At 60.3% G+C, this 11,621-nt stretch overlaps 2 protein-coding genes across 5 annotated transcripts; one reads left to right on the top strand and one right to left on the bottom strand.

The window, feature by feature from the left end:
* The first annotated feature begins 155 nt into the window (after positions 1–155).
* Positions 156–6,154, top strand: CNIH2 (cornichon family AMPA receptor auxiliary protein 2). Of its 3 annotated transcripts, none has more exons than XM_015113644.3 (6): positions 156–504; positions 4,219–4,287; positions 4,690–4,737; positions 4,996–5,108; positions 5,209–5,352; positions 5,520–6,154. In XM_015113644.3, exons 1-6 carry the CDS (start codon positions 424–426, stop codon positions 5,545–5,547), a joined length of 483 nt encoding a protein of 160 aa, XP_014969130.1. In that variant the 5' UTR covers positions 156–423; the 3' UTR covers positions 5,548–6,154. The 3 variants fall into 3 exon arrangements, with proteins under 3 accessions (XP_014969130.1, XP_077818550.1, XP_077818551.1); XM_077962424.1 differs by having other exon boundaries at positions 4,426–4,737; XM_077962425.1 differs by lacking the exon at positions 4,690–4,737.
* A 367-nt stretch (positions 6,155–6,521) lies between these two features.
* YIF1A (Yip1 interacting factor homolog A, membrane trafficking protein) lies at positions 6,522–11,127 on the bottom strand. Of its 2 annotated transcripts, NM_001194498.1 has the most exons (8): positions 10,912–11,127; positions 10,011–10,222; positions 9,748–9,852; positions 9,540–9,618; positions 7,644–7,701; positions 7,324–7,479; positions 6,816–6,909; positions 6,522–6,726 (listed from the first exon to the last, which is right to left on the bottom strand). In NM_001194498.1, exons 1-8 carry the CDS (start codon positions 10,940–10,942, stop codon positions 6,580–6,582), a joined length of 882 nt encoding a protein of 293 aa, NP_001181427.1. In that variant the 5' UTR covers positions 10,943–11,127; the 3' UTR covers positions 6,522–6,579. The 2 variants fall into 2 exon arrangements, with proteins under 2 accessions (NP_001181427.1, XP_077817057.1); XM_077960931.1 differs by lacking the exon at positions 7,324–7,479 and having other exon boundaries at positions 6,523–6,726; positions 10,912–11,100.
* Between the last annotated feature and the right edge of the window lie 494 nt (positions 11,128–11,621).

Genomic DNA, 11,621 nt, shown 5'->3' with positions numbered 1-11,621 from the left:
TAGGGGTGCGGGGTGCCGAGGGGGACGGCCGCGGGCTCGTCGGGGCTGGGGGTGGCGCCCGAACCGGGCGGGCGGACGAGGGGCGCGCGGAGACCCAGCCCCGCCCGAGGCCGCTCGCGCGGCGGCCCCGCCCCCGGCTCCGCCCCGCCGGCTTCGCGGGCTGGAGAGCGAGGGAGCCGCGGGCGAGGGATCGCAGGATGAGCGATCGCGGCCCGGGCAGCCAGCAGCGGACGCGCCCCCCGAGCCCACCGGCCCGCGCCCCGCGCCCCCCACGGCCCCGCGGTCCCGGTCCCGGCCGCATCGCCCACCTCCCCCGAGCCCCGCGGGCCATGCCCGGCCGGCCCTAAGCGCGGGCCGGGGGGCGTCCCCTTGCGCCCGGGCCCCGCGCTGGCGCCCCCCGGGCCGCCGCCCGGCGCGGGGGCCATGGCGTTCACCTTCGCCGCGTTCTGCTACATGCTCACCCTGGTGCTGTGCGCCTCCCTCATCTTCTTTGTCATCTGGCACGTAAGGCCGGGCTGGGGCTGGGGGCGGGGTGGGGGGCAGGGGCCACACGGAGCTGGAGGGACCCAGGGCGGGTGGTCTCAGAGCCCCAGGGAAACTTGCTATCCCCCAGCAGTCGGCTTGTCGGCTTCGCCCCCATTAACACCCCCCATGGTCGGCTTTCTTCCCAAGGCCCCCCTTCCTTCGCCGCCCCCGCCTGTCTGTATGTCAGTCGGTCCCTGACCCCCTCCTCTGCCCCCGTCCTCTGCCCCATGCAGCCCGTGAGGTGGGGGGTGGAATTCTGGAATTTTTGCTCCTTTACCTTCTTCTACGTCCCCCGCCCCCCCACAACCATCCAGCTGCCTCCATTAGTCCGTCGGGCAGTTTGTCTGTCTGCTGCCCCCCCACCCTTTGTGGGTTTTTCCAGCCAGAGTGATGGAGCCGGTTGCTATGGCAACTGCATCTGTTTACAGGACCCACAGATCTCATAGCCCATTAACCCTTTGCCTTCCCAGCCCCCTCCCTGACCAAACAGCACTTGGCTCTCATCAGCCCCCAGAGACCTAGCCCCCACTACCGGCTCACCTTGGGTTTCCCTACCCCTCCTGTTGGGAGCTTCCCAGCCCCTCAGGTTTCCTCTCCATTTTTCAGCTTCCCTCCTCTTCCTGCCCCCCTTCCCCTTTGTCTCACATACCCCTTGGCCTGTCCCTCACCCTGGCCTAGCCTCACACCTGGTTCTTCAAAATGTCCATTCCTCATCCTACTTCCGACCCATCGCTTCCCCCAGGCTCCCTTCTCCTCCCCTCCCAGCCCCTCTCCTCCAGGGCCTCCTCTGCCTGGCTCCCATCCCCTCACTACAAAACTATCAATCAGCCTCCAGCTGGTTGTTGGGGGCCCCTGGCCCCAATTTACTGCCCTCCCTCCCCACCCCCACCCAAACCCCGTGCCTGTCTCTGTAACAGCCTGCCCAGCTTGGTCCTGGTCGGCTCAGCTCAGCATTCTCTGCCCACACCTCCCGCGCACACCTCCCTGATTGTCATTCCCTTTCGGGGGTCCTCTTACCCCTCCCTCAATCCCATTTCCCATAACCCTTCCCTCCTTCCTCCTAGTGCCTCACCTGCTTCTTTCCCCGGGCTCCCCACTTCCTCTCTCCTTTCTCTTCCTGGGACCTGCTGCCTGCTCCATGGTTCCCCCTGCGCTCCCTTTGCCATCCCCTGCCACCTTGCTCTTTGCCATCGGGATTCCATAGACTGACTGAACCTATACTGTGTGAGGAGTGAGCCCCCACAGGCACCTCAGCACACACTCCAGCTCCAGCCCTGTCACTCCCTGGCCTGGCTCTGCTGTCTCCCTGGGTCTTGGTTGCTTTGTCTTTCCCCCCCCTTCCCCCCCACCCCGAGTTACTGTATTTTTATTTCTGTGAGGTAGGGGCAGGAGGGCTAGGGTTCTAAGGGCTGAAGGGAGCTGGAGGCCACAGGCTGGGGAATGCAGAGCTGACCAGCTCCTAGGAGAAGGGCTTCTGGAATTCAGGATGCCCCTTTTTGGGGCCTTCCCCACCCAGGGCCTTCCCACAGGCCCTGTGGGGTCCCTGTCCTCAGGGGATTCTCAGCAGTTTTCCATCCACCACACCTGCATTGATGCTTCCCAAAGATCAGGCTCTGGGTGGCTTTGAGGGGGTCAAGGATGAATAAAACCAGACTTTGCCCTTGTGGAGTGCCCAGGCTGGGAGGAAAGGCCCAAGCTTTGAAGAAATGTCTTTGTTCATTCAACAGATATTGATTGAGCACCTATGTGAGGTACTGTGTCCACTCAGCCATTTAACTGGATGATCTTATCTAGTCATTTGTCCTGAGTCTGGTTCCTCACTGGCGAAGTGGACCTGTGCACATCAGAGTGCCTAGTGCGGCCTGCTGGGTGGTAGGGGATAGGAGGTGTGGTCCTCAGTCCACAGCTGCTAAGAACTAGACTCTTAACAGGGCAGGACCCCAGATCCCACTCCAGACCCTCAGCCCAGGCCCCAATGGTTCCTAGGCAACACTGGTGGTGAGTGATGCGTGTCAGCTGTCACCGTGGGGGATTGTTTGTTCCGGGGGGCTGAGTCAGCACCAGGCAGCCTGGGGGGTGGGAGGCGCGACGCCCGCCGCCTGCTGGTGATGACAGCTCTGGGGCACAGACGGCACCCTTCTGCTCCCTGTGGACCCTGTTGCTGTGCGTGCCAAGCGGCGGCTGCCCAGTCAATGAGGAACTGGGTGGGGGGGGGTGATCCAGATGGCCCCAGCTCCCTCCAGGAAGCCCATGTTCTTTCTCTCTGAGCCGTCTGGGTTCTGGGATGCCTGGGGGTGGTGGGCCTGCTGCCTCATCCTAGGGCTGGAGCTGATGGGAGGGGATCCCAGCAGGCTCCTCTGCCAGCCCATTTCCCCCAAGTCACCTGTCAGCTCCTCCCAGGCCCATCCCATCATCCCCTCAAACACTTGCTCCCCTGGAGAGTTTCCACCCGTGAGGACACTGCCGTCTGCCAGACACCCTAACACCTGAAGACACCTTAGACTTCTGCCTTAACTTCTCGGCCCTTTGAACCCTCTGGAGTCTGGCTCCTAAAGAGCTGTAGAATCGCATACACGCCTTCCGTCTCCACTACAACTCTCCTCACTCAGACCACCATCAGCCCTGCCCCTAACCCTCCAAACTGTCCCCTTGCTGGTCTGACCTGAGTATGACACAGTGGTTAGGAATTTTAACTCTGGAGTCACACTGGGTTAGAATCCACTAACCAGCTGTGTGACCCTGGACAAGTCACTTAACCTGTCTCAGCTTCCTCATCTGCAAAATAGACATGAAAATAAAACTAGTACCTAAATCATTAGGTTGTAAGCATTAAATGAATTAATCCACATACCTGCCAGCAGGAGCACCACTTAGATCTCAGCTGTGACTGTCAGTGAGCTCGGATTTCCTGCCCCACCAATCCTGAGACATGGACCAATCCTAAGACATGGGCCTGACCACCCCACTCTGCTGCTGTGTACTCTTCCATGCCTCCCCACAATGTTTTTGTGTTAGAGTCCAGCCTCCTGCTCCAGCCTCACAGGTTGTCCATGTCTGGCTCTGCTGAACTCTCCAGCTCCTCTTCCACCACTCCCTCTTTTCTTCCTGCTCGCCGCGCTGTCATGCCAGCCCCATGAAACCCGCAGCCTCCTGAATGTCTCCTGACCTTTCACCCCTCTGCCATTGCACCTTCTGCTTGAACTGCATTTCCCCCATTTGCTCACCAACACCTACTCCGAGTCGAGCCTGAACTCCCTCACCCTCCACACAGGGTTAAGCACCCACTCCAGGTCCTGTACCCTAAACCCTGATCACCTGGAACGTAGAGTGATCATCCCTCTGGGCGTGGGTTCCTCCCGAGCAGAGGCTGCATCCCAGGCCTCTGGAGCCCCAGTGCTCAGCACAGGGCCTGAGACCTGGTAGGGCAGACACGAGGCCATGTCTTGGGATGTTTCGGAAGGAGGTGTAGTGGACATGGGCCTGAACTGGGCATCCAGACGCTAGGGTTCCCTTCTGGACTGTTGTGATGACCTTGGACCAGGCCCTGCCCCTCCCTGGGCCTCGGTTTCTCCACCTTTGCAACAAGCTCCACCTGGCTGGTCCTCTTCAGTAAACTCCTATCCCACAGAAGGGCTTGGGGGGAAGGTCATAAACTGCTGCCCCAACCCTGACGGGCACTCGCCCCTCCCCCAGATCATAGCCTTTGATGAGCTGCGGACCGACTTCAAGAACCCCATCGACCAGGGGAACCCTGCGCGGGCAGTAAGTGATACATGTGCTGTGCCGAGGTGTGTCTGTCCGTCTTTCCATCTGTCGTAGGCTGGGGGTGGGAGACGGGAAGACGGGGGTGGGGTGGGGGGCCTACGGCCATGCCCCCTTCCTCTCTGTCTCCGCCCCCAGCAAACACCTGGCGCGTGCTCAGGGCTGAGTTCCTCCTGGCGGGGCGGCGGTTGCCAGGCTCTGGGCCGTTGCCTTGGAGACGCGGGTGAAGGCCCCTCCATGGTGACGGTCGCCATGGGGACGGCGCGGCTGCTTCCCGGCCGCGCCGACAGTGCCGCAGAGACCGCTCTTGCGCCCCCTGGCGGCCACATGCGGGGCGGTGGGAGCTGCTCCAGTATCTGCTTCTCCGCCTCCCCCATCGCGGCCTTTTGCTTCCCCCAACAGCGCGAGCGTTTAAAAAACATCGAACGCATCTGCTGCCTCCTGAGGAAGGTCAGTGTCAGGGCTGGGGGCAGGAGGCTCCTAGCCCAGCGCTGTCCCCACTGTCTGTGGCCCAGAACCAGGCCGTCCCCCGCTTTGGGCCTGTTTGATCCACTCTGCTACTTGGGAGGGAGTGGGAAGCCAGAGGCCTTTTAATCTCCAGAGGTCATGGTGGGTGGGCACCTTCCAAACCCCAGCTCCTCTCTGTGCCCTTGAAGCCTGGGTCTGTCATAGCACCAGGCCGCTGACCTCTCACCCTCACTCCCCCAGCTGGTGGTCCCAGAATACTCCATCCACGGCCTCTTCTGTCTGATGTTTCTGTGCGCAGCAGAGTGGGTGACCCTGGGCCTCAACATCCCCCTCCTCTTCTACCACCTCTGGAGGTGAGGGGAGCAGCTGCCTTGGGGAGGCTGAGATGGGGAACAGGGACAGGATGGGGGTGGGAGCCTTGATGGCAGACACTCAAGCCCCTGTCTGCCCCAGGTACTTCCACCGTCCTGCAGATGGCTCCGAGGTCATGTATGATGCGGTCTCCATCATGAATGCTGACATTCTCAACTACTGCCAGAAGGAGTCCTGGTGCAAACTTGCCTTCTACCTGCTCTCCTTCTTCTATTACCTGTACAGGTGAGGCCTTGCCCACAGCAGTCAGAACTCAGGGAAGGGATGCCCCAGCATCACACTTCCAATGCCCTTTGCCCTTGAGGACTGAGGGCAGCCCAGGGTGTGGCCAGGTGGGTAGCTGGGTGGCTGTGTGTGTGCAGGGCTAGGCTCACTGGCTCATCTTCCCACAGTATGGTTTATACGTTGGTGAGTTTCTAAGGGGGAAGCCGGCCAGGGAGTGAGCCCAGAATGGACCGGACGCCTGTGCACCCCCAGCCCTGCCCCTTGGCCGCAGAGGCCTCAGCCCTGGGGAGGGAGGGGGCACTGGTGCCCCCAGCCTCTCCAACCCCCAAACTGCTGCTGCGGGGACCCCCCCACCTTCAGAGCCCTCCCCCTTGGACTAGAGCGGCTGGGCAGAGCTCTAAACAGGGGCAGGGGCTCCTCTGCCAGCCTGTGGGCATGGCAGTCAGTCCTGGAAAGGGCAGGACCTCCGGCCTTGTCCATTTCGGGGGAAACTTGGGCCCTGCCAAGGGGCAGAGCTTGACCCTGGAAATTCTGGGCCACCCCCCTCCACCCCCGCCCTGAGGCTCCCCCTGCAGGTGGGGGGGTACCCGCACCGGGAATGAGCAGGCTCAGCAGGGGGGCAGCCCCACCCCTAGTCTGCCCTCCCCTCTCCCCCAGGCTCTTTCTCCAGCCCTGTCTCCATCTGCCCCAACCTCAGCCCACCTTGTCTCTTGGACCTATTTTCTATGTCGCCTGGAGGAGTCCGGCACCCCCTCCCCGGCCATTTGTGACAAAATATGAATAAACTACTGCAAATATGTGGGCCCCGGTTCTGCTCCTGGAAAGCTTGAAGAGGAGATGGGGGCCAATTACAGGGACTGTATAGGGGGCAGCCCTAAGCTGAATCCCCAGCCTGGCTTGTCTTACCCCACTAGCCCACAGACCCTGCTGGAGCCCCCCAGAGGGATCAGAGGCCTTCCAGTTCCCCTCAGCAGCCTCCTTCCATCTTCTCTTTCCCAGCTGAGGCTGCTGAAACCCTTACAAGGCAGTATCAAGGCCACCAAAGTCATGAAGCCCTCCCTGGGCCCACCTTCTTCCTAGACAGCTCCAAGCCCAGTCCCCTGGGCAATGGAGAGGCCCAGAGGTATCCGTAGCTCCCCATCAGGCCCCAGGAACAAAGGTCAGACAAAGTCAAGGAAATCAAATCTTCAATGAATGAAAAACTCAGTGCCATCTGGGGCCAGGGGGTCACCGGACCAGGTGGAAAGTCAGCCAGTATATGATGAGGGGCTGGAAGGCTGCAGCTCCCAGAGTCAGGTAGAGCTGGAGACGCTGCCGGGGGACGGGGCCCCCCATGCTGTCAGGGCCCAGGGCTGCTGTCCGAAAAGAGCGCACCTGGAAGAAAGGAGAGCTGAAGGCTGGCCAAGAGGGGGAGGTCTGCCCTCAAGTGAAGGCAGGGGAATGGGGGGACACAACAGACTCACAATGAAGTACATGAGCGCCGATGAGGTCCAGGCCAGCGCCACGTAGTAGCCATCGCTGCCAAACAGCAGCCCCGTAAGCACACTGAGGATCATTCTGGGGGTGAGAGGAGGAAAGGGTTGGTGACCCCCAGGGGTCTAGGCCTGAGATTGGCCCTACCCCCAATGCCCAGAGCCCAGCTAGACCCCACGTCCCACAGCGCCTTTTACTCTCAATCTGTCCCCACAGGGACCCAGACCCCAAAGGGATATGGAAGGCTCAGGACTCAGCCCCAGGACCTGGATCTGAGATCCCCTTCTCTCCCCAAGACTCTGGCAGAGTGACTCTCAACACCTCCCCAACCTCTGCATGGCACCCAGGTCCTCAGGAGACTGCTGGAGACAGCTCCTCCCTCTTAACAGAGCAGTGCTCGAGGTCACTGGGGGCCAAGACATGTCCAGGGTCACAGTTCGAGGCTACAGCTATGCAGGCCCAGACCCAAGGCAACCCCTCTGGCCCACAGGTGCTCACCCCACGTATTTGTAGCCACTGTAGGCCAGCAGGTGGAAGGTGCTCAGGTCGCTGCGCACGGTGGCCAGGTAGAGGCCCAGGAGCAGGGCTAGCACCTCCATCACCACCCACACCAGCGCCGTGCTTGCACACAGGCCCAGCACCTCCGGGGAGAACCTGTGCCAAAGCAGGGACGGCTCAGAGCCAGGCATCCTGAGGCAGGGGTGAGGATGAGAGACTGGGGCAACAGAGGGTGAGCTGGGGACCACCACATATGCCCTAGGGAGGTTGGGAGAAGAGCTCACAGGAAGGGGAGGGTAAGGGAGGGGTTTGGCACTGACCTTTTCTGAATGCCCAGTGCCATCCCAGCCAGGAGCACGTAAGTAATGAAGGCCATCGCTGCCAAGTGCCAGAGAGATGCCATCAGCTTGGCTTCCTCAATCAGAGCTGCCTTCCTAGGCATTTGGGGTCACTGACACGCCCCATACTTCCTTCTCTGCATAGCCCAGCATGGCCTGACCTCCACATTCTGCTCCCAAATGCCCTGCCTGGGATGCCTGTCTCCAATCAGCCCTCTCCCACTGTGTAAATGCCACCTGACCCTTCTTCCAGGACCACAAGCCACCTTTCCTACCTCTGTGCTGGGAAGCTCATCAGTTTTCTGCTGCATCTCAGAAACTGTATCATGGGCCAAGGCCATTGTTCTGCCTAGACAGGGACCAAACTGGTTTCTGGCAAGACCAGAATGCAGGTTCAGTGGACACCCATTCTCTCCCTAGAGTCTGGGGCCATGGAGATGACCTCACCTCAGTCAGCAATTCTGAGTCTCGGCACTGGTAGGGCTCTGGCTGCCCAACAATGCAGGGAACTCCAAGTTTAACTTTGGGTAGTGTTCATAAAAGCTCAGAGCCAGTGGGAGCTGGGCATTAGCAGCAGTTTTAACTCTGTCTTCTGCCTCGCTTAAAGCACTAGAACTGGCAGGGTGCTGTTGCTCATGCCTGTAATCCCAACACTTGGGGAGGACAAGGCAGGCAGATCACTTGGGCCCAGGAGTTCAAGACCAGCCTGGGCAACATAGCAAAACCCTGTCTCTACTAAAAATACAAAAATTAGCTGGGCATGGTGGCGGGCACCTGTAGCCTGCAGTCCCAGCTACTCAGGAGACTGAGGCAGGAGGATCACTGCCTGAGCGTGAGAGGCAGAGGTTGCAGCGAGCCAAGATCACACCACTGTACTCCAGACTGGGTGATAGAGTGAGACCCTGTCTCAAAAGGAAAAAAAAAAAAAAGCACTGACATGACCACCAGCGGGGAGTGTCTGGAGTTCTGGAGTCAGGAAATCAGCTGTACCGCCCGTCAACTCTTAAGGCCTCAAAAATACTGAAGCTCCTCTGAAGCTTGGCTTCAACAAGTAAAATGGGGATGCCAGTTCCAGCCTTACACGGTGGCTACGATGGGCACAGGGGATGAAGGATGGAGGAACCCCTGTGCTGCCCAGCACACCTAGGCTGGCTGCCTGCCCTCAGTCCCACTGGCTGCCCTCACTGGAAGCTCATCTGTGGGCTGGTCACTGCACTTACTCACTCACCCTGGGTGTCCATGATGGGCCTGGCCCTAAGCAGCCAACAGGATAGAGTCAGCTGCACATGTGAGCAGCCTGAAAAATGCCATGTGGACAGGCAGTTGTGGGAACCCAGAAGGGAGCCACCACTTGCTCAGGGGCTCAGGAAGGCTTCTTGGAAGAAGGGATAACAGCACGCCTTGGAGGACAAGTAATAACGATGGTAACAGCTAATGTTTCCTACGTCCTTCCTGTGTGCCAGGTGAGGTGCTGAGCAAACATCACCTTGCTGAATCTCTCCAACAGTCCTTTGGGGTAGGGACTATATTGGTCCTGTTTTACTGAAAAGTACAAATAACCAGCCTAAAGTCCCACAGCTGGAATCTGCAAAGCCAGGTCTAAACCCAGAGCTCCAGGCTGGGGAGGGATATAGTCCAAATCAAGAGACAGGAAGGTCTCAAAAGGGTGTCCTGGGGACACTGAAGGCATATTTAGGAAGCTCCTTACTGGTAACCCTGCACTGCCTGCCTGGTGTCTTGCAACTGCCATACATACACAAAGCACCAAGAACAGATGCTGACTCAGTAGCTGAGCCTCTCTTCCCATTCATCCCTCAAGACACAAGTCCCCCCCCGACCCTACCCCACCACGTTCCCCAGCCCAGGTCGGAGACTCACTGGGGATATAGAGGTCAGGGGCGTTGAGGTCTTGCCGAGGGGGCAGAGGAACATCGCGACTGTACTGCACTTCCCAGTTCTGGCAGTGGCAGCAGTGGCCACATCAGGAGGGGAAGAAGAGAAAAGAGGAGAGAAGGGGGTTGAGGTCTGGGCGCCAGACTCCGGCACAATGAGGAAGGCCCACCAGCTCCCTTGATAGGAAGCTCACCTGGTGTGTGTAGGGGAAGACCAGCAGCCCTAGCTTCTTGGCTACGTAGGCTGTGTCCACAGCAAAAAAATACTTGAGTTTGTTCACAGACACAAAACGGTGCAGCTGGGAGGGGAGAAAGGAGGCTGTGGGCAAGCCGCACCCCACGAATGCCCCTCCGTGTTCTCCATCCCTGAGGACACTGTGAGGAATCGGGTGGAATCCCATGATGTCCCAGCCCTCGCCAAAAATTCTGCCACCCGTGCCCTGGGGGCAGGCCACACCTCCTTGTGCACCATGTCCTTCCCATGGGATGCGATGGAGCTGCCATAGGCCATAGCCACATTGGCCATTGGGTCCCCAAGCAAGTGGTTGACACTGAAGGCCACATCTGCTCCTGGGGCTGGATATCCCCCGGGCTGGCTGGAATAACCACCGCTTGTGTCATCGAAGAGGGGAGGGGGATCCGGGGCTGCCCGGGCCCTGTGCTTGGAACCTGTGGGTTTGGAGGTATCAGAGTAGATGACAGAAATACCAAGCATGAGCCCAAGCCACCGCCCCTTCCCTGGCTGGACAGCCCTGCACGGGTCCTGCAGGCACGGATCAGTGAGGAGACCCCAAGCTGGGTGAGGGGGAGCTAACTGAGAAAAAACTTTGATGAGGGATCCTTTGCGAGAAATCCGTTGCTAAATGTAGGCAAAGGAAGAGCTGAGGCAGCGCCTAGAAGCGGTTGCCCACTTGGGGTTTCTGAAGGCCTCTCGTTGGAAGTGACCTCTGAACTGAGCCATAGTGAGTAGAAGTTGCAGATAACTGGGAGGGCAGTTAACTGGGAGGGCATCCTTGTGTGAACAAACCGGGGAGAAGCGACAGCTGGCTACCCGGAGGCCCTGGACAGTGCTCAGGGACCTCACCAGGCTCACAAGAGTGAAAGGAGTTTCTGGAGGCGGACCCCGTTTTTCCCCGACTCCGCCATGGGACTCCCAGCTGTGCTACCACCGCCCGGTCTCACGACTGGGCCGAGAGAGCGAAGTCCGGGACGCGTTGCAGTGTTGCGAGGGGCAGGAACCCGAGTGACACCCCCGCCCTGGGCAGCGGTCCCAGTCGCTATCTCCCTCGGGGTGAGCGGGCCGCGCCGCCGACTCTCCCCCCGCCGGCCGCGCCGCGCCCCGCCAGCGCCCCACGCACCGTGGGCTCCGTAGCCCGAGTGATAAGCCATGGCCGCGACGCTCTCTCTCCCCGAGGGCCCGCTGCGCCGCCTCGTGGGTACGAATACTAATAAGGCAGCTGCTCCGCGCCCAAAGTACAGACCGAGGCCACCCGGCCGCGCGACACGTCCCCCACCCCGCCGGTCTCGGCCACCATGTCCGCGGCGTCATCCCCCACGCCTGCCATTGGCTCTTCGGCGTCGCCGGCTCGCCCCACCCCTCTCCCAATTGGCCACTGACTGGCTCTAGCCTGAGCGGATTCGGCAGAAGGCAACATCCGGGTGAGGGACAGGAGGAGCAACTTGTGGTGCCTAGGATTGGATCACTGGCTTGCCAGTTCACGGTGGGAACAGCCAATAGAAGAGTTAAGGAAGAAGGTGGGCGAGAATTATTCGCGCGCCTGCGCGGTGAGGCACTTGACGCAACCTGCCACGACTGCACCAGGGAGACTAGAGGAGACCTGCGGCCGGAGTCATGAACGAAGCTTCCTTGGTGGGACGTACTCCAGGCAGGAGGGAATGGAGCGGTCGAGCGCCAACCAAGCCCTGGCCTTCGGGGCGCCTGTTCCTCCCTCTCTGGGCTTGTTTTCCTCCCCCGTCACCTGCACTTCACCCAGTCCTGGAACGGAGCCCCAGCAGCCCCGGAGGTGGTGGTGGGAGGCCGCCACTGTCAGTGACTGAGCGGCCAATC

This window comes from Macaca mulatta, chromosome 14 (genome assembly GCF_049350105.2).
Source record: "Macaca mulatta isolate MMU2019108-1 chromosome 14, T2T-MMU8v2.0, whole genome shotgun sequence".
NCBI classification, from domain to species: Eukaryota; Metazoa; Chordata; class Mammalia; order Primates; family Cercopithecidae; genus Macaca; species Macaca mulatta.
The sequence above is the reverse complement of the archived record's forward strand: the minus strand, read 5'-3'. Positions and strand labels throughout refer to the sequence as shown.